Raw genomic sequence first — 20,273 nt, forward strand, 5'->3', positions numbered from 1 at the left:
ATTACTCCACTGCCCTCCAGCAAATAGTGGAAGTCAATCATGCCAAAACATATTTAAAAGAGACGGGTCGTGCCTAGTTCACGACACAAATGTTCTGCTCTCGGACAGTGTTCAGAGCTCCAGGACAAATCCCCAGATCAGAGTCAAATCCGCTCTGTTGACGCTCGCAGATCGCTTGAGTGCAATATGTGAACTAGTAGTTGCCCCGATGTTATTCCAGTACTATGACTGTGCGTAGCCCTCTAATGGGCTTCGTTTTTGGTTTACCCTCTCGAGGCTCCACCTCAGCATCTAAGTAATAATGTATGCACTAACATAAGAGCTAGAGTAACTACTGTTTCTAGTTTTTATGTGCTCCGTGCTCTAAAGTGCTTCATTATAGGTTAAAACCTAAGATGAAGGCCGTAGGGATGAGATGTAATCCCAGCTGGTCCGAACCCAACCGTAAATAAGAAACAGACAGCAGTCCGCCTTCGTGATCATCTCGCACCACGGCAGACAAGTAGACACAGGAGTCGAACTTGGTGGCGATCTCCATTCGCCAATATACACCAAAAATGGCGACGATTACCACTTGCTCGCCATGCCCACCTCGGGCAGTGCGTAGCGGGGAACAGAGTTGAACTTTTCGGCAATAAAACACAAGTCATTAGCATTAGCTATGAAGCTCTGAGGGGCTCCTATCAAAGGGGAAACTCTGGTCTTAATAGGCTGTGGGTCGGTTTGCCCTGTGGCCGCAGTGACTGCGGTCAAGTCAGCAGACACTCAGATCTCCGTGGTCAACTCAGCAGACACTTAAATTGTCGTGCACCTATACGCTGAAACTTACGGTAAACGCAACCAAACGGCACAGGACGGGAGCGAGCGAAAGATTTTGCAAAGTTAGCGGAAAGATTAACGTGAAAACTTCCGGTTTTCTACAGACGAACATCCGGTTTTCAAAATAAGATGCCAACAAAGTATACATATTGCATAATGAAATGAGATTAAATGAATTATATTCCAATAAGTATAAAAAATTATACCATCATCTCGTGAGTTAAAGGGAAAATACACCTAAATTGTGCGTAAAGTGTATTTATTCTTTGATTTGAGGGTTGCTGGAAATTAATAATACCTGACTGACAGTCAATTAAGATGTTTTACGAAGCAAAAACTGAACTGAATTTATATCTTCAAATGGCAAATTTCTGAAGTTTTTAAGGTGCTATGAAAATGTTTTTCTCTATAATTCCCCACAATGACTAATGCATATATGTTCAGGACAAAAAAAAGGCTAATATCACAATATTTGAGCTGCTACAAAAATATTCTTCTCAATAATTCCATACAATGACTGATGTATATGTAATCAAGGCATCGTTGACTCCACCCATAGAGAAAATTTGACACTTTTACTGTACCAATTAAGAGATATTTCAAAGTAAAAGTCATACATTTGAATTGAGAAAATATCTAATAAATGGATGTTTGAAGTGTAATAAAAAGTATTTTCTCAATAAGTCCAGACAATGACTGATATGTATGTGTTGAGGACATCGTTGACTCCACCCACACTGAAAATTAGACATTTTTACTGTACCAATTAAGAGATATTTCAAAGTAAATGTCATACATTTGAATTGAGAAAATATCTAATAAATGGATATTTGAAGTGTAATAAAAACAGTTTTCTCAATAAGTCCAGACAATGACTGACATGTATGTGTTGAGGACATCGTTGACTCCACCCACACTGAAAATTAGACATTTTTACTGTCCCAATTAGGAGATATTTCAAATTAAAACTGATACATTTGAACCGAGAAAAAGTATAATAAATGGATATTTGAAGTGTAATAAAATGTTTTTTCTCAATAAGTCCAGACAATGACTGATATACATGTGTTGAGGACGTCGTTGACTCCACCCATACTGAATATTAGACATTTTTACTGTCCCAATTAAGAGATATTTCAAATTAAAAGTCATACATTTGAACCGAGAAAAAGTATAATATATGGATATTTGAAGTGTAATAAAAACTATTTTCTCAATAATTCCACACAATGACTAATATTCTCTATACTCTGTTATTTTAGTGTATATATTGTGCATTTTTTAATACTTAATATTTTTATTTACTCTGTTACTTCGTTTGCAGAAGTATATTCTTGCTGCTGTAACATACAAATTTCCCCCTGGGGATGAATAAAGTATATATCTATCTATCTATCTATCTATAAAAAGTTCTTCTGGGACCAGGTTGAGTATCTGACCAACTCAGAGAGGAGACCTGGAGACCGAAGAGCAATCTTTTCTGCAAGGAGAGAGACGAGCCTTTCTTCAGACTGAGGATCCAAGTGAGCCAACAACCGGATAAAATAAAAAAAATAAAACAGCTGGCTGCTCAGAAGAGCCTGGAGGAGTTATTGGTGAGTAAACAAAAGCAAACGAGGAGTGAGCTTAAACCATGAGCTTTTCTTTTGCACAGCAGATATATGAGCAAGAGGGTCAAAGTTCAAGGTGCCATCTTCTGAGGAGGAAGTAAATCCCAATATTTTATTAACAGTTTACTTGAATGGATACATCATGCAACAGTACGTTTGTAAGGGCCACTGCAGTATGTACTAAAACAAGAAGTATGCCATTTGGAGCACAGCTTAAGTCTCATGCTGAAAGGCTATCAAAAGACCAGGAGCTCCTCCAGAAGGAGAATGTCTGCAAGTGCTTTACTGCTTTACAGGCCACTGAACACCGGGAGAAGATCACAGAGTAAAAAAAGAAGCACTAGTTCTAAAAGAACCTGCCACTTCATTGGTTTGATGAGGAGAAGGAGTCCACATAGAACTGAGACTCTCACACCTGAGTGGACTTTTCCCCCTCAGAGCAGTAATAACACATAGTGGCACAGAGGCTCAGTGTCAATAAAAACATTAGAACATGTAGCTCCTGCCTGCAAGCCTACTGTACAGTTGTATTTTGTATTGTTGAAAAATGCAGTACGATGATACCTGTAAACATGTGTGTATACACAGGAGATACATGGCAGCTCTATAGATGTATAGTTAATAGCAGGGACCAGATAAAAAAGGTACAAACAATCCAGTTTTTAATCAATCCCAGATGCATGGATTCAATCCATAGTTTGGCGTTTGATTATTACATGTTACGCATGCGCACGAACTGTTCTTCCTTTCTGCTAGCTTCTCTGCCATGGCGCCTATTGTAAGTAAAGTCGCGTGTTAACAAATCCACTAGAATGATAGATTTCCGTTGTTAACGCCAGAGAAAACGAGCGGGATGAGAAGACAGTTTTCTTTTGTTTCGAGAGGAAAAAACATGCTCCAAATGCAGGGTTTGGTTTCGGGTTTGAAGTGTTGTTAAAAGCACATAGGTAGCTGTTTTTCTGTGGCCTATATCTGCCTCTTAGCTAACGTTAGCCGGACAGTTTGTCGGTACTGTAACGTTGGCGCACCACGTTTTCTCTCCGCTAGCTTGTCCGGAAGGGTTGCATGGCAGCAGTTTGTCTAACAAGTTGTATAAATGCTGTGTTTGTAGCAGCAGCTGATATTTACCGTCAGTGACATGATACGGTTAGCTGGACTCCCTTCCGTTATCCTGTAACGTTAGCTCCGACACCGGAACGTTTACGTTAGCTGGAGTGGAAGCCGTGCGTTAAATCCAACTAATGTTCGCCTTGCTTTTATCATGAAGTCAATGCACCCCAGCTCGAAACTTATAACGAATACATTGGTTTATTATGATTATGGATTCAGGAGTATTATCTTCCAGTAGCGTCACAGCATGTTTATCAGTTTTCAGCCATTTTCTCAAACCAACTGTGGTTGAAAACGCATCTTTGTCGATAAGAGACGGATTCTGTGTTTTGACGAAGCAGCTGCCATGTTCCGTTCGACCTGTTTGTCAGTCACCAGATATGTCGTTTTTACGCGGTGTATGGCGCCACGATCTCCGTTCTGGTGTGTGTTGTGGTAGATAACCCTCTTTCTAGTAAATGTGTCGTGTTTCGTTAGCACAAGAAGCAGAACACTGGCAAAGGTGGTAAGAAGAAGAAGCAGGTCCTGAAGTTCACACTGGACTGCACCCATCCCGTTGAAGATGGCATCATGGACGCTGCCAACTTCGTAAGTCCGCCACTCATCAGATCCTCTCAATGTGCAGCTGTTTTAGTCTGTTTACAATATTAGGATACAATAATTATTGCTGACTTTGCACAGACAGAAATAAATGATACCACAATCTACAATCCATACTGTTTAGACTCAATAGTTGCTTGTATGACGTAAACATCACAGTGGACATGTTATATTTGCCACAAACTGCAGATATTAAACCTGAACATTGAGATCTCAGATTAGTGTATACATGGCTGTTAGTGGGGTGTGTGTGACGTTTCCATAAACATTGTTTCCAGGAGCAGTTTCTTCAGGAGCGCATCAAGGTGAACGGGAAAGCCGGTAACCTGGGTAACGGTGTGGTCTCCATCGAGAGGAGCAAGAGCAAGATTACAGTCTCCTCTGAGGTGCCCTTCTCCAAAAGGTCAGTAACACTTCACCAGCTGCTTCTGTGGTTTACTGGGCCATAGACATCACAAGGCTCTCCTAGTCTGAGTCTACAGAGTTTCTAGAAGAAGGACTTTGTTAATCCCTCATTGGAGCCTTTTCACACTCTGTTATTATTCATTCCACACATGTACACACAGGGAGCTGTGGAGAGATGTCAGAGAGATGGGCTGCCATGAAGTAAAGCTTTGTTTATACCTGAAACCGTAGCGAGCCTCCACAGATGGAGCATGAATATGTTAAACGCATTGTTTGTTGCATTGTTGTCCAGAGAGCGGATAAAGAAGATGTACTTCATAAAGACGACGAGTGTAACAAGCAAAACACCATAAACCAACCTCCAGAATACAGAGGAGGATTGTGATTATCTGTTAACTCATATCTCATATTCATGGATACTTTATTGCTTTTGTACAAGCTCTGTAAAGAAACATGTTAAGTATTGCATGTATTATAAAGAAGCGTAGGTTGAATATCCTGTAAACAATTTGATTTGGCACCAAAATATTTTCTCAAATGTAGATTTTTAAGACCTGTTTCTAAAGCATCTCAAAAAGAACTGGCCTTCTTTGTCTAAGCCCTAGACATGTAAAAAGTGTTTTTATCAGTGAACGATTTGTGACAGTCACGTGATCGCACTCACAAGTAACAAAATTCAGAGATGCCCGACTTAGCGCCGCTACCACTTGGAGCCTTGGTGCAGGTTATGACATCATTTTGTGGCTTCTCTGTAGACCATAAACTACGCTTTAGGGATTCAGTGCCGTTCCTTAAGGCTGCATTTACACTAAATCAGGCGTTGCGGCGATATAGTGCAGGGTTGTGCGGAGCTGTTTGTCACTTAATAGCTCTTTAACACTAAGCATCTGCACAACTATTTATGTCTTACGTTCCCTCGTGGTTGTACAGCTCTGGATCTGTGGTTATTGGCAGCATGACGTCAGGTTTCTACAAACGTCTGCGATTCTGTTTCATCTTTTCGCCACAGGCTGCTGCGTTGTTGTTGTTTAGCGCCCCCTGCAGTCCCCGTCACTGCCGGTTAAGCACATTACCCGCAATCAAATGAATGGAGGACTGGCATTCTCTCTGCAGGCTCTGATATTGTGTAAATGCAGTATAAGAGGACGTGAACTGAAACACAGTCCACACTCCGCTGGACATGAACCGGCCACCATTCAGGTCCCAAGCCAAGTTTAGTGTCTTTGGAGCACACTAGTGCATCCACGTTGGCCTGCAGTATCCCACCATAGGCTTGTACTGACGCTCATATAGAGATCAAATCTGTGTCTGGCTGAGGAGAAACTCGTGTTAATTCAGGTGTAGTTGCAGCAAAACACTTAATTAGGGCTGCAACTAATGACTATTTTGATAATCCATTAATCTCTCGATTATTACTTTGAATACTGACAAAGAAACCCGGGCTGATTGATCGATCACAAAACCAACGGTCGTTTCTGTCCTGTGATCGTGACTTTTCCTCTGTATTTTCTCTGCTGGATCGTCCGTCTCTGCCTCCGACTCTTTTCAAATATTTTCTCCAGAGAAGGAGGAGACGTGTCATTTCCTGTAAATCATCACGTGAGCTACAAACCCCTCTGCATTGGCTGGTTTACTGCCCCGTGGAGACGTTGCCACAGCGTGTCGAGCATCATAACACAGACCCAACTAAGCAATGACCAAATTTAAATTGATTTTAATCGATCCGTTGAAGCAGCCCTTCACATAATCGGGATGCATCTCAAGTGTAAATGATATCTGTAAAGTTTGGACACATTAAGTAAAAACTCACCCAACGTATAGGGTTGTAATGGTACCACAGTATACTGCAGTATTTACAGTATTGATAGTGAGTGTAAAGGTACAGACAGGAGCAGTAGGCTGCTGTCTGTTAATGGTTAGTAATCATAGGACTATATTTTATATAATGTGTTTATATGAGGTGTGTCATGTTGGAGCTCCCATTGACCTGGGACGCTCCAGGTCAATTCACCTAGCTGAATAGAGAACTTTATTTATTAATAGCACATGTAAATGTGAAGATACAGATCATGTGTTAAAGGGTCAGTGTGTAGCATGTAGTGGCATCTAGCAGTGAGGTTGCAGATTGCAGCCAAGTGAATAGCCTCTACTCACTCCTGCCTTTCAAAGACTGGAGGTACCACAGTTCAGCATGCAGCTCATGTTACCACAGCAAGTTAGAGAACTACGGTGGCATTTAGGGAACAAAAAACCTGAACGTCTCTCTAGAGTCAGTGATTGGTTTGTCTGGGCCGCTGTAGAAACATGGTGGACTCTGTGAAGAGGACTGGCTCCCTATGTAGATATGAAAACAGTTCTATTTCTGCTGGTTTATCTCCTGAAAGGCTGCACACTGGACCTTTAATACCAGCTGAAAATCAGCGACCAATGTTACTAATTTCTTTACAGATTTTAACATGACTTCTTAATTGGATTGTGGGTCAAAAATATATCTCTGAATTGTATAAGATGCAATAATAATACTGTGATAATTCACTAGCTATGTGTTCTACATTTAGAGAATGAGCTCTGCTCCCTGCAGACCGTCTCTGGTGTTTTCCAACCTTTTTTACATTAAAAAGATCCCGCGGCACACCAACAACCAAAAAGTTACAAAATGACACATTGTAGCATAATACAGCATATATGCTGACATTTTAATGACAAGTCTCTCAATGTGTTGATCCTCACTCAGTGTGACTACAGAATAGTCCGTGTTGTTGATGTGAAGCGACAGGTGTTTCTTTGGAGATGACGTTTCAGCTTGCTTGGGACTATGGCACTGTCGGAGAGCTTTTCCCAAACACACCAAGCATAGCGGCGTTGGTGCAGTCAGATCCCCGGTGAACGTAAATCCAAACGACAGATAACTTTCGCTGTATTGCGTGTAGATTCAAACATGTTTCCCAAACTCTTCTTTATAAATAAGTCGACATTCATTAAATCCAGCTGACAGCATGACGTCATTTTTAGCTTGGTACATTCTCTCTGCTTTTTCTGTGACATGTGGCCATGGCCAGGTTTTTAGAAAGTTTATCAGCCAAAACATGTGATGTCATGTTGTGATGGACATTCTATAGACTAAATGATTATTGAACAGATTGATCAATAAGGAAAATAATGGAGTAATGGGACAGTACCTGTGGATATTTGAAATGAGGAGTAAATTGCCAAGAACCAAAGAAACCACTTAGTGAAGAGAAAGTGACTAAATGTGGCCATGACTGAAGCTTCAGTGTTGGTAGCATGGCAGTGCTTATTATATTTAACTGTGCTGCCATCATCCCAGTAATGAGTCTGACGGTCTGTCTTGGTCTCCTGTTTCACAGATACCTGAAGTACCTGACCAAGAAGTACCTGAAGAAGAACAATCTTCGTGACTGGCTGCGTGTTGTGGCCAACACCAAGGAGAGCTACGAGCTCCGCTACTTCCAGATCAACCAGGATGAAGAGGAGGAGGAAGATGAAGATTAACTTGACAGTTCATCAGATTTTGTACATTTAAATAAATGTTGTTTACAGTACAGAAGTGGTGTCCCGGTGATTTCTTTACTGGCAGGGTGTGACGGGACAGACGGATCTGTCACAACCAACAAGGCTCACATGAGAACCAAAGTTTACTCTTAAACAGGTTTAAGATGGTCACGTAAAGACAAGCCTACAGACTAAACTCACTCGGCACAGGTGAACTCTGGCCCACTGATCAGTTAGCTCCTCCAGTTCTGCTGTAATGTCTACAGTTCAAGTCCAGTGTGACAAATGTGAATTTTCTGTCTCATAGGTGCTATAAAGACAGTTCAAAGCATCTGAATAACAGCATTGGTCACAAGGGACAGAACAGTCTCCACATGGTGAAAATTGAGCGTGAATAACTCGTTTGTATTTCAAAACGATTTAGTGAAAGCTTGACAATGAGGCTACAGTCAAGTTGTTTCTTTTGCATTTGTAGTCACATGCTGACTGGAACACTGCAGATCCTTCAGGTGAGTGATGTGACATGAATGATGAGCTGCAAACAGGATCCCGTTCTCAGAGCAGGCTTTGCTCCTCTAGAGTGAACCACCAGAGGAAGTGTTGCAGCACAGTTCACTTTTGTAAAAGCAATCCTGCTCAAGTTATCAGTTTGCTGATAAAGACAATGAGGCGTGGTTGAAAGCTCTGGACCTTTGAGTGAAGTCTATTTTGTTACACAATTCTTCCTAAATTCGAGCATGGATTGATAAATTTGCCCTGAGAGTCTGGTGTCCGGTCCAGGGTGATTCCCTGCCTCCGCCCTGAACAGGATAAGAGGTTCCGGATGCTATATGAAATGGTATTTAGAGGATGCGTTGATCAGTGAGGGACACTGTAGATTTTAGTTTAAGGTAAAAAATAAAGGACTCAACATGACTTGGTGGCTGAACACTTGGACAGTCGTTAAAATGACTTGATGGTTGTGACTAGAGAAGTAAAGACAACAAATCAATTCACATGAATCTTTATTTAACCATTTCAATGAAAAAACAAAGTAACCCAGAGAAATTTCACCATAAAAAAGAAAGAACAGGTAGGAGGAAAACACCTCTGCTGTTTTTAAAGGAACATGCCTTCATTTCCAGCACACCTTGATATATTTAGAGACGGTGCATTTATTGGTTCTAAAGGTTCTGACTTGCTTGTGAAACCGCTTTGAGCGTCGGAATAGTTATTAGCAAAGACGAGATCGAGCAGACACTGGTCTTGGAAGGACTGAGGTGTGCATACTTGATGCAAACACTGAAGAAGATAAAAGGAATGTAACCGTCGAGTGGAGTGCCCCAACTCAGAACATGACGTTCAAATCCTGATTGTAATCCGTGGCAGCAGCACACGCCTGCTCATACTGCCATAGCCGCTGAATCAGCTGATCCTCTGAACGACACAAACAACACTTCCATATCCTGAACATACACGTAGAAAAAGGCACAGATATGGAGCATTGGTCTTTGAAAACCCCTCAGTAGGAAAAGACTGAGGGTCCTGTCATAGCACCCGTAAATGTGACAAACAACGTTATCATTTTATATACTGCAACAAAGAAAAACAACAGAACAAGACATGAATGTTTCGTTGTATTACAAAATGGAACGGGGGTTTTGGGAAGCACACCTCTACTAGATGTGAAGTGCTTGGAGCAAACTGTTGCAGGTTCACTCGAGGTGGGAAGTGAAGATATCTTGACCGTTCATTGTGAGAGCTGGACCATCCAGAGATTCTGTCCGTCTCCAGTCCCATTTTCTCTGATTATACTGTCCAAATTGTTAGAGCCTGTTTGCTGGTTGTTGAGATGTGTGGAAATCCTTCGGACTTGTGAGCACCTCCCCCTGAACTCAACCATCCCGCTGTGACACCAGCAGTGCCTAAACAGGCCAGGTGTTCCTGATGAGCATCGCTGGTTGAGGTGTTGCTGTCGGAGGCCCGATCAGATCGTTCGGGGGTTGTACTCGGGCAGCTTTTTCAGTCTCTCCTGTTCCTGCTCAGTGTCCTGTCTGGCAATCACCAGAGTGTGACAGTAGCCCATCACCACCTGCAAAGACACCAAGTGTCACTCAAGCTTTCCAACAGGCCAGTGCATCTCAAACAAGTGTAGCGCAGAGAATAGACAGCATGTCCATTGGATCAAAGACACACACATCACTTGTAAAGAAATGTCTTAACTCGTCACAAGTGTACAAACCAAAGTCAAAGTGAAGTTCAGATGTGTGACAGCAAAGTGACCTACTTGTCCTGGGCAGGGTGAACATGTTGTAGTCAGTGTGTTTACGTGCACTTCAGTAACATTTCTCATCGACATTGAAGAAACCAGATTTTTACATCATGTAAACGAGACACCACATCTCAGTAACCGGTGTAGATCAGAGTAACCTGATTTTCAGATGGTTTCTCTGCTCAGCTGCATGATCATTACACTGACTAATATCAGCAGGACTTTGTACTGAGAGGATGACTTTTCCTCTAGCGCTCACTAGGTTTGTAGTTTTGAGTGAAATGACCAACTCAGGACCAACTGACCTTTGACTGTTCATCGAGCACCGTCACTTTGAATTTGACCAAATACCTGCAGAACTAGTGACATTGTCATCAGCCTCAGCTGGACTGATAATGCTGGCATGCCAACACACTAAACTGAGATTAGAGAATAGAAGAGAACAATCCCTTATTAGTCCCACAGTGGGGAAATGTATTCTCTGCATTTAACCCAACCCAGTGGGCTGCTCCTGAGGAGCGCCCGGGGAGCCAAGGATCGAACATCCGACCTTGCGGTTACCGGACGACCCTCTCTACCCCATGAGCCAAGGTCGCCCCCATTATACCTGCTACCAAAGAGCAAGTTAGCGTCGTCATTGTGAACATGTTTGCATGCTGCAAAGGCATTTAGCCTCGCTAGCATGGCTGTAGACTCTTAGTCTGGTTTCAGTTGAGCCTTTTCAAACCCTCAGTGGTGAGGACAAAACAGAGAGACAACAAAGGCATATTCAAAGTTGGACGGCTCAGTGTGGAACTCTAAGTGGCATATGATGTATTGACCTTCTCTATTAGGAGCTGATGAGAACCTTTGATTGACATGTCAATTTACCTGCTCAATGTAGACGCCATCCAAGGTCTTGACCTCCTGGGCCGTGGTGGAGGACTTGGGTTTGTTGTCTCCATATCCCTGAAGGACAAATGACAAAGTGCAATCAGCTCCTGGCTCCATCACCATTAAATGCCTGTAAATGTGTTCCATCATTTTAATGAGCGGAGGCCTCAGGTCTTACCAGCTCTCCAAATGTGGGCGAGGGTCCCCAGCTGATCGTACTCTCATCTGCAGCAACAACGATGCTGCTCTTCCTGTTCAATACAAACACACTCAGTCAAACTACTCTGCACATCAATGTAGAGCAAGGGGTGACAACATGAATATCAGATAGTCCAACAGTGTACTGAGGCCTCAGAGATTTGACCCTGGACAATAAAATGTACACATGTGCACATGAACACTCGGAGGGAGGAACAAAGGTTGAGTCAGCACTCACCCACAGGCCAGACTGCGGACCTTCCATCCACACAGATCCTGCACAGCTTTGGGGTACATGGTTGACTCTCTGGAGGTGTTTGTCACCCCCCAGAAGAACAGCACCCCTGTAAATAAAAAATAAAAAACTGATCACACACCTACAGTACAGCAGCACACACCCAATGTGAAGTCAGTTCAAAGTGATGAAGTAAAACATGTATTCAGTATCTATAGCCTTTGCCTCAAAGTTAAATCTGTAACTAGGATCAAACCGTGTTACATCCAGAGATCTGTTCTTACCCATCTCATTGATAGCGAAGGAACACTGGTAGCCTGTACAGATCTGAGAGGCGGCGCGTCCAGGAAAGTCAAACAGTTTGACCAGTCGAGGAACCATCTCGTCCTTCGGCTCCGTGTGACCCAGGCGCCCGTAACCACCAAAACCCCAGCTGAACACTCGCTTCTGAGAGTCCAGCACCAGCTGAAAGCCACACACTACTTTTAATGCTCAGTGTAAATGCTCAGTGTAAAGACCACTGTAACATATGATTCGGTTCAGAGGAAAGTAATAAGTGGAGCTTCTCACCGTGTGGTTGGACCCACAGGCCACATCTCGGACCACCACATTGGGGACGGGCATGATCTGGCCATCCTTGGACTTCTCGATGAAGATGGCGACACGGCGAGCGATGAGTTCACAATCAAACTCGATGCGCTGGGCGCGAGCTATGAACTTGCCATCACTGTTATGACCTGAATGAGAGAGACGACTCATTTTATACAAATATCATTTGAGACAAATATTTCTAAGACATAATACAGCATCCAATACTATTTTTAAAGGAGACGTCAACGTCGCTGTTGAGTTTAAAAATATTGATTATAGGTCGATACTAACATTTCTAAACACTTCTAAATGACCTCACATGTCTGACATTTCCCTACTGCTGACAGCTGAATAAGCAGGTGCTGATGTAAAGAACTCTTTGTAAAACTGGTGTCAACTTCCAGCATCATCCATCAGCTGGAAGCAAAAACAAAGTTACTCAAACACACTTTAACAAAGCTGTCAGATGAAAAACAATAGGTGTGTCTGCACGTTGTGAGCGTACCCAGCTGTCCGTACTCCGGGCAGCCGAAGGAGTACAGGTTTCCTTTGCAGTCCACCACCATGCTGAATTCAGCTCCACAAGCCACCTTCACCAGGGGCTGGCCATTGTAGGAAATCTAGAGGGAGCGAGAGAGAAGGAGGACTATAAAGAAGGAACACTAACATGCTTCCTACTTTTATGTTAACTCAAAATCTCTTTTTGCATCGTCTCTGATCCATATTTGTATCCATATTAGGCTGTAATGGTTTGTGTATTGTAAACCGGTAGAGTTCTGGGGTTCAACGGTGGATGTGGATTGACGCATGTAATGCGGAACCAAAATTCATAAGCCCGCATTCCACCCGAAAACTTTTAGCTGTAGGCCGTTAGCAACATATGCTGAGGCGAGCACAAGTGAAACCCTGGAGCTGGAAGACCTGGACTGCAGGTTCCCGGCTACAGAGGAGAGAGATGTGTTTGAGACGAGGTGAGTCGTGTTGCTCAACAGAAACATATCCAAAATGTTTTGACAAATTCAACCACATCACCCAGATGTGACAATAAATGTTTGGGTGCTTTGAATGTTTAAATATAGCCAAATATACCTTACTGAATCCTCCTAGTGAAGCTTTCTTTTATTATTCCACGTATTTTGGTATTTTTTTATGTCATATCATAAGAGATGCTTTTAAGTTATAGCCATAGTAAGTGTTGAGTGCAATATAGAATGTTCCTTATTTTTATAATGGCAATAGTTAACCAAAGTTACTGATGAGCAAAATGAAACCTAGTGTCTGTACTAAATAAATGCAAACAAACAGATCCTGATGTTTCTCCGGTTGTACCAAACTGAACCGTGACTCCTGAACCGGTCCTCTGTACCATTACACCACTAATTCATATAGTTCTCTGCGGCCTGGCCATTGCTGTGATGGGGCTGTAGCTATTGTTATGGCTCAGGCTGGGACACATGCAGGGTTTGTGAACTGACATGGCTGTGTTGGCCCAAGTGTTGTTGAGAAGCTATTCCTGAACTCCTGAAGTGTTTAATAACTCATCTGTTGTATCAGATTTAAGTTGGATTTTATAAATCTATCCATGCCACTGATACTTCCTGAGGAACTGTAAAGAGCAGCGCAGCATTACACAAACCAGAGCTGTAGCCACAGTGAAAGACTTAACGAAAATGTGCTCGCTGAGAAGTTAATGACAACTTGTGTGAGGCTCACTTAAGGTGGACCAACCTTTCAGGTGGAACAGCGCTATTCTCATGTTAGTGACAGTATGTGGAAGAACACTAACAGATTGTGAAAATGGATAGTCTTGTGCTCAAGAGCAAGTCTTTGAGTAAAACTGGGCTCTACTACATCAGCAAAATGCTTCATGGTGTGTAGTGCTTGAGTATATGAGTATATGATGTGTTCTTACACAGGGGAGGACTGCATGGCTCAGACTGAAGGTTACTCGATATACTCTGTATTCATCTCAATATGCAGCCCGTTGCATATTTCATTCTTTTCTGTCATATGGATCACATATTAAAGAACATGTCTGTATGAGCCCACATGCTCCCCGTCTCTACAGTGTGATAAGTGTGACAGTGATGGCTCACCGGTGCTGGGCTGAGGACTGCATCGGTCTGGTTGCCTTGGCCGAGCTGGCCCAGCTTGTTCTCACCAAACGAGTATGCAGTGCCATCCTCTGAGGAGGAACACTGACGTCAGCAAACACAGCAGCATATAGCAACTCTCACATTCAGTCTACCCTTCTGTACAATACACAGCAATGAAAACGGGATGACATCTTTTATGACCAAAAACTCAAAATAATGTCCAATACAATCGAACAAATTCTGTGTTCAATTACTAGAAGTCCAGAGTACGCTGGTTTTTATTCCAACCAAAGACTACAACAGAGGACCAATGACCACCAACTGAAGGAACTGAATGACAGAGATCAGCTGCTGTAGTATTCGGCTGGGATGAAAACCAAGAAGCCCCTGAAGGGAACACACATCCTGGTTCAGCCTACCTGTGAGTGCCAGGGTGTGATTGCGTCCACAGGCTGCAGCAACAATCACATGATCTGCGAGGGCCTCGATCAACTTGGGAGCCTCCAGGCGCTTGGTGTCTCCGTGACCCAGCTGACCTTTGTCATTACGACCTGAAGCCAGAAACCAAGAGATCAGTGATGGAGAACTCCTTCCAGTCTGGACTACTAACACCGCCACACAGACCCACGTTCTCACAGTCAGTATTCACTCATAAACTTTGTTGGTGTGGCTCACACAATCATTTTATCAGGAATGATTTTATCATTTGCAGCTGAGTGCAGCATGTTACTTACCCCAGCTCCACAGCTTGCCCTCAGTGGTCATGAGGAGACTGTGTGCAGCACAGGGCCCAGCCACCACACAGCTGACCTGGACATCATTCAGACAGCCGTAGCGGTGAGGACCCCACAGATTCTGGCCCAGATTGCGGAAAGCAGCTGAAAAGACACAGACCAAAACCGTATGATATCCACACACACACACACCACCCGTCAGCACCTGTCCCATGTTATTTCCTCTGTATGAGAGGAAAGAACACAACATGAACTCCTCTAATATAAAGCATCCTCATAAAACAAGTCCAGCCTCACAATCACCAGTAAGGTTCTGACTTATCCTTTAGTTTAAGGGTTTATATAAATACATGTTACTTTCTAAAGGGTGTCAGAAATCTCTCTGCACTCTTCCTTTCAACAGTACCGGGATGAGTGTGTCATTGTGAAATCCGTTGGTTACTTGAACCGAGCTAGGTCAGTCAGTTAAGAAAAGAAAGATATCATCACAACAAAGATTTAGTTTCCATTTATTTTTGATGGAGGCGGTTCAAGTCGAGACAAACTGCTGCTTCACTTCCACAGGAAGTGCTAAAAACACCCACCCAGACCTTTTCATACCCAAGTGCACTACAAAAGAAGGGCTTGAATGGGTTTTTGGTGGTTTGGTAGGCGCAGCCTCTCGCCCATCTAGAGATGGTCTTTGTCTGTGCAGCTGCTCCTGCTGACACCCCCAACCCCCCCTTCAGTCTCAACAAAGCACATTTATCAGTGTGTACCAGAGTAGATAGGCAAGGATGGAACCAGACAGAACACAGCCCGCCCCAGGCACCAGTGGGCTGCTGCAGGGGGGCAGCACAGAACATGCATACATATGAATAGACATTACTGTCACAATCAATTAATGGGATCTCACTGGCTTTAATCCGTATGTGGCTTGTGCATCCCAAACAAAGACACATGTACACCGAACATGTGGTCGTCATTCCATTCTCTACGACACACTGGGGGAACCCGATCAATGCGTTATTGATTCTGTCTGGCTGTACAACCTCCTACACATCAGCTGTACACCACAGTGAGGGTCAGGTACAGAGAGCCACACATCAAACACAACATCTCATCATAGGATATTATTCACTACCCTGCATCAGGACCACGCTAACATTGGGACCATACTGCGTTGGTAAAAGTTGTGTCACACCTGTGAAGGAGTGTTGATTCAAACACGGTAACATGGTTATTGACTGGTTACGTGAGAGTCATCCTGCTCCAGGTCTCATTAAAGCCGAGAGACAAATGGATATCAACATTGTCATTTGTGTGTTAAGCACAGAGCTGGAGTCAGGACATGGTTAGCTTAGCATAAAGAGTGGAAGCAAAGGGAAACTGCTAGCCTGGATCTGTCTAAAGTTCAGAAATACACACACCAACTCTTCTAAAGTCCACTAATTAACACATGTCTTGTTTGTTGAATCTATAAATCAATGGGAAGGTAAATATTACAATTTGTAAGTTTAGATACTAGCAGGAACTATTTCTTGACCAACAGCAGTTTGTCCATCCTCCCAGTACTTCTGTGCAGCGTCTACAGCGTATGTTGCCAAATACAGTCAGTAAGCAATGGTGTTGGTCTCTGTACAGGGACAATGGTACCAATGTGACAACAAAACTCCAAGAAATAGTTCCAGCGAGTAGCCACCTGTAAAATGTGTTGACACAGAATGATGTCGATGAAAAGGGACGGCTGCACCCGCTTTAGTAAAGTTATGAAAATAGGCCTTTCTCTCACTGAATGGGCTTTACCCTGCCAACGCCTGTCTTCTCTTGCATTTAGAAATGACAAAAGTTCAAATGACTTTTATATGATAGGTATTGATCATTGCTATTGTGAAAGTAATAACGTATGGCATACATCACAGTCCTGTAGACCTGATCCAGCTATTTGATTAAAAGGTATTCTACCTTGTTGTTTGGGCACCTCCTTTCTTCCAATCAAATCCCAGTTGGTTGCTCCAAAGATGATCAGTTGACCTTTAACCTTTGAGCACTCAAGTTTCTGTAGAAAGGACACAGTAAGGTTAATGACATAAAAAAAACATATATGTTGTTGTTTGGACTAGCGAATAAGTTCAACTATAGCTGGATCACATCTGTGATCTGATTCAGGGGACATTCTGACATTTGGGAAATCATTTTTATCATCCTGATTACAACGTTTGGCCTTTTTTGGTTTATTTTCCTGAACTTTAAACCAACTACTGATGAACTGTACAATTTGTTTTTTTATCGATTAAATGCAAGTAACTATTCTTCTGTAATCATATACAAACACTGGACATAAGCTTTTTGAAGACACTGTCACACTGTCGAACACAAAGGGGAAAACACTACTCGAACACCAATACATCTGCAGATTGTTGTGTTTTACTAATTCAATATTCTGACTTCTTGTGAGAATTTAATGTTCGTTAAAGAAACGTTTAAACTTATAAATATAATTTGGGTAGTTTTCTTGAAATAGCTCCTTGGTTAGTTTTCATACAGTGTATCAAACCCAAACCCACTATTTTCTCTTTGACGTCGTCGGCCACAGTGACCGGCTGGAGACCGGACTTGGCAGCGGGCTTGCCAGGTTTCTTGTTGTTCTCCTGCTCGTAGTCAAACTCGTCGTCGCTACTAAAGTCCCTCTCTTTCCTTTTGCCGCTGGCCCTCTTCTTTTTCATCCCACCGTTCCCTGAGACATCCGTAACCTTCTTGCGTGGCATTTTTAAATCCGAAGCTGGGTGGGAAAGAGGCAGTGGTCAGTTTATACAGACAGTAAGAATACTGTGTAATTCAGACTGTAACTGTACTGTAATTCAAATCTGGAACAGTGCTATTGGGCTACAGCAAAGAACAATATTAACACCAAGGACAATGGAAGATATTATAGATAATGTGACAAAAACATAATTTGACGATTGTTTAAGTAGGACTGAATGTCCACACATTATGAATTACAGAATCATCCATGCTGAAAAATTACACAACGCAGTGAGCCAATGAAATGTGTCTTTGATGTGCCACAGTGAAGATGTTCCACACCAGGAAACAGCTGACTTATATAAATACTACGGACAAACTATTAACTATTGAAACTCGTGAGGAAGTTGTGACCGGATGGCTGTTATTAAATAAATATGTTTTACACTTCTGCTTTTCGTTAAATATATTTGACAAACTTTAAGATAATAATTCAGACAATACTGTCTGTAGCCACACACAAACACACAGCGGCTGCTAACGACTCCGGTGCTGTGTGTGTCTTTAAATGGACCAACGTAGACGTGTAAAGTAACGTTCAATTTACTAGAACGTTAACGCTACGTGAATCAAGTAGCCCTGTGCACTTCTATTGTCAAGTACCAACCATTGGAATAAAGCATTTGTTTTTAAAATGACCTTCTACCATAGCTGTCTAACCAACAGCCAGTGGAAACTAGCGCCAAACTGCAAACTAAAACATGTTAAGTTACCGGTGTCCGTCTGGTAGCAAGCGTTAGCTGCTAGCTTCATTGGGCTAACCAGCTAACCACTGCCGTTCTTTGTTCACATAATGGTTGGGTAACAAGCTAGTCGACGGGCTAACGTAGAGCATGCATAGTTAGTTAGCCGCTACACAAACAAGGAAGGCAAATTTGGTATGTTATTGAAAACAGCAAATCCTCAGGAACCCAGACTTTATTAAACTTGTTTAAGATTTAGCGAATAGCTGACTGATGGGTTCAATAAGCTAACGTTACCTCGCTACTGTAAGCTAACAGGCACTCTAAATAAAGACATGGAAACTAACGTTACATGAAAGGATGCTACGACAAAAACTTTTTCAATATTTTCTTGATTGGACACGTTCTAAGTTTAGCGTACGTACAATCTCTGTGATTTCGAAAACATGTTATTTGTAATTTCATCAAGCTAAGAAACAAAATGTACCGGTGATTTCCTGATTCAGCAGCTCTCTGCCCGTCTCCGGTTTGATTGATTTGAACAAAAGAAGCTGCAGTCTGCTTTCACACCACGTGGTTTGCATTAAGTATTCATACAGGAAACCAAGCACTCACCAAATTCATACAACTGGACGGAGAAACAGTCAGCGCTATGACGCACAAACAGGACAACGTTTAGTCGGAAACAACTGGCACTGAAAGCAAAAGTTTAACAAAACTAATACCGACAATCGTGTATTACAAAAAGTTGTATTGCCACCGAATATAAGTTATATTAAGACATAAAACTCTGGCATAAAAAATGACCAAAACTTGGAATTAAGAATAAATATAGGCCTAATAATAAACAGGCTTTGCATAATGTAACAATGTTTTTTGTTTGTGTTGGCGTTTTGAATTTTAATGTAATTACATGACAACGTTTTACTCAATGACATCTTCTAATTTTTTCGATAATTCTTCATAATTAGGCTAATCATTAAGCAGATCATATTATCATGCTTCATATTCCTCTCAAGTAAACATCAAAACTAGAGCTGGTAAAAGTTACATTACATTTATTCTATACTCCATGTTTTCATTATTTTTAAGCAGATCTTTAATATAAATACACTCCTGAAATATATTGTAAATACTGTGGCTTACTTTTTATGCAATTAGCTACATTTATCTGACAGCTAAACTTACTTTTCAGTTGGAGATTGTATGTAAAAAACTTAATAAACCTATAAAACACAATGTTTTGTTAAAGATTGAAACTATAGGTTCCATCTTTTTGGCTTGCCTCACGGCCTCCACCGACCAGTCAAGTTGCAATTTAAATCCATGTCTGTCCAGGTGCATATGATATGAAATCTTTGAAGGAATTTAATAAAAAGTATTGAGTGTAATTTTTGCCCAAATAAGTAAACCCTATATAGACATAAGATTCTAGTGAGACATCACTGGAAATGATGTTGTCTTCACTCAGAGACTATTTTTACAGAGGACTGATAGAGAGCTTCTTCACATAGTGCCAGGACCATTGTTTTTAGTAAAACCAATGAGCTTGTGGTGGACTACCAGAGGAACCTGTTCTGGTAATCAGCTAAGGAGACGAAGTGAAGAGGGTAGACTCATACCTTGGGTTCCAAATCAATAAAAATAGGGACTGGACTCACAACACTGAAGACCTGGAACAGGGTCAACCACACCTGTGTTTACCCCGCAATGACATGTCAAAATGGCTGCTGTGTAAAGGGCCAGTAGAAATGCTCTCAATTTCTCATTT

The 20,273-nt window shown here is 42.1% G+C and overlaps 2 protein-coding genes across 2 annotated transcripts; one reads left to right on the forward strand and one right to left on the reverse strand.

The window, feature by feature from the left end:
- Positions 1-3,146: 3,146 nt before the first annotated feature.
- On the forward strand, positions 3,147-8,112 carry LOC142954458 (large ribosomal subunit protein eL22). Its single transcript, XM_076095480.1, has 4 exons — positions 3,147-3,207; positions 4,017-4,127; positions 4,418-4,542; positions 7,913-8,112. Exons 1-4 carry the CDS (start codon positions 3,196-3,198, stop codon positions 8,055-8,057), a joined length of 393 nt encoding a protein of 130 aa, XP_075951595.1. The 5' UTR covers positions 3,147-3,195; the 3' UTR covers positions 8,058-8,112.
- Positions 8,113-9,044: 932 nt separating this feature from the next.
- On the reverse strand, positions 9,045-19,143 carry rcc2 (regulator of chromosome condensation 2). Its single transcript, XM_076095475.1, has 13 exons — positions 18,990-19,143; positions 17,582-17,796; positions 16,980-17,073; positions 15,036-15,179; positions 14,721-14,852; positions 14,302-14,390; positions 12,711-12,825; positions 12,185-12,351; positions 11,899-12,079; positions 11,618-11,723; positions 11,360-11,432; positions 11,179-11,256; positions 9,045-10,128 (listed from the first exon to the last, which is right to left on the reverse strand). Exons 1-13 carry the CDS (start codon positions 19,084-19,086, stop codon positions 10,024-10,026), a joined length of 1,596 nt encoding a protein of 531 aa, XP_075951590.1. The 5' UTR covers positions 19,087-19,143; the 3' UTR covers positions 9,045-10,023.
- Positions 19,144-20,273: the final 1,130 nt, after the last annotated feature.

The sequence above is a fragment of the Anarhichas minor genome, unplaced genomic scaffold (assembly GCF_050575085.1).
Source record: "Anarhichas minor isolate MPS153535 unplaced genomic scaffold, ASM5057508v1 ptg000020l, whole genome shotgun sequence".
NCBI lineage: Eukaryota > Metazoa > Chordata > Actinopteri > Perciformes > Anarhichadidae > Anarhichas > Anarhichas minor.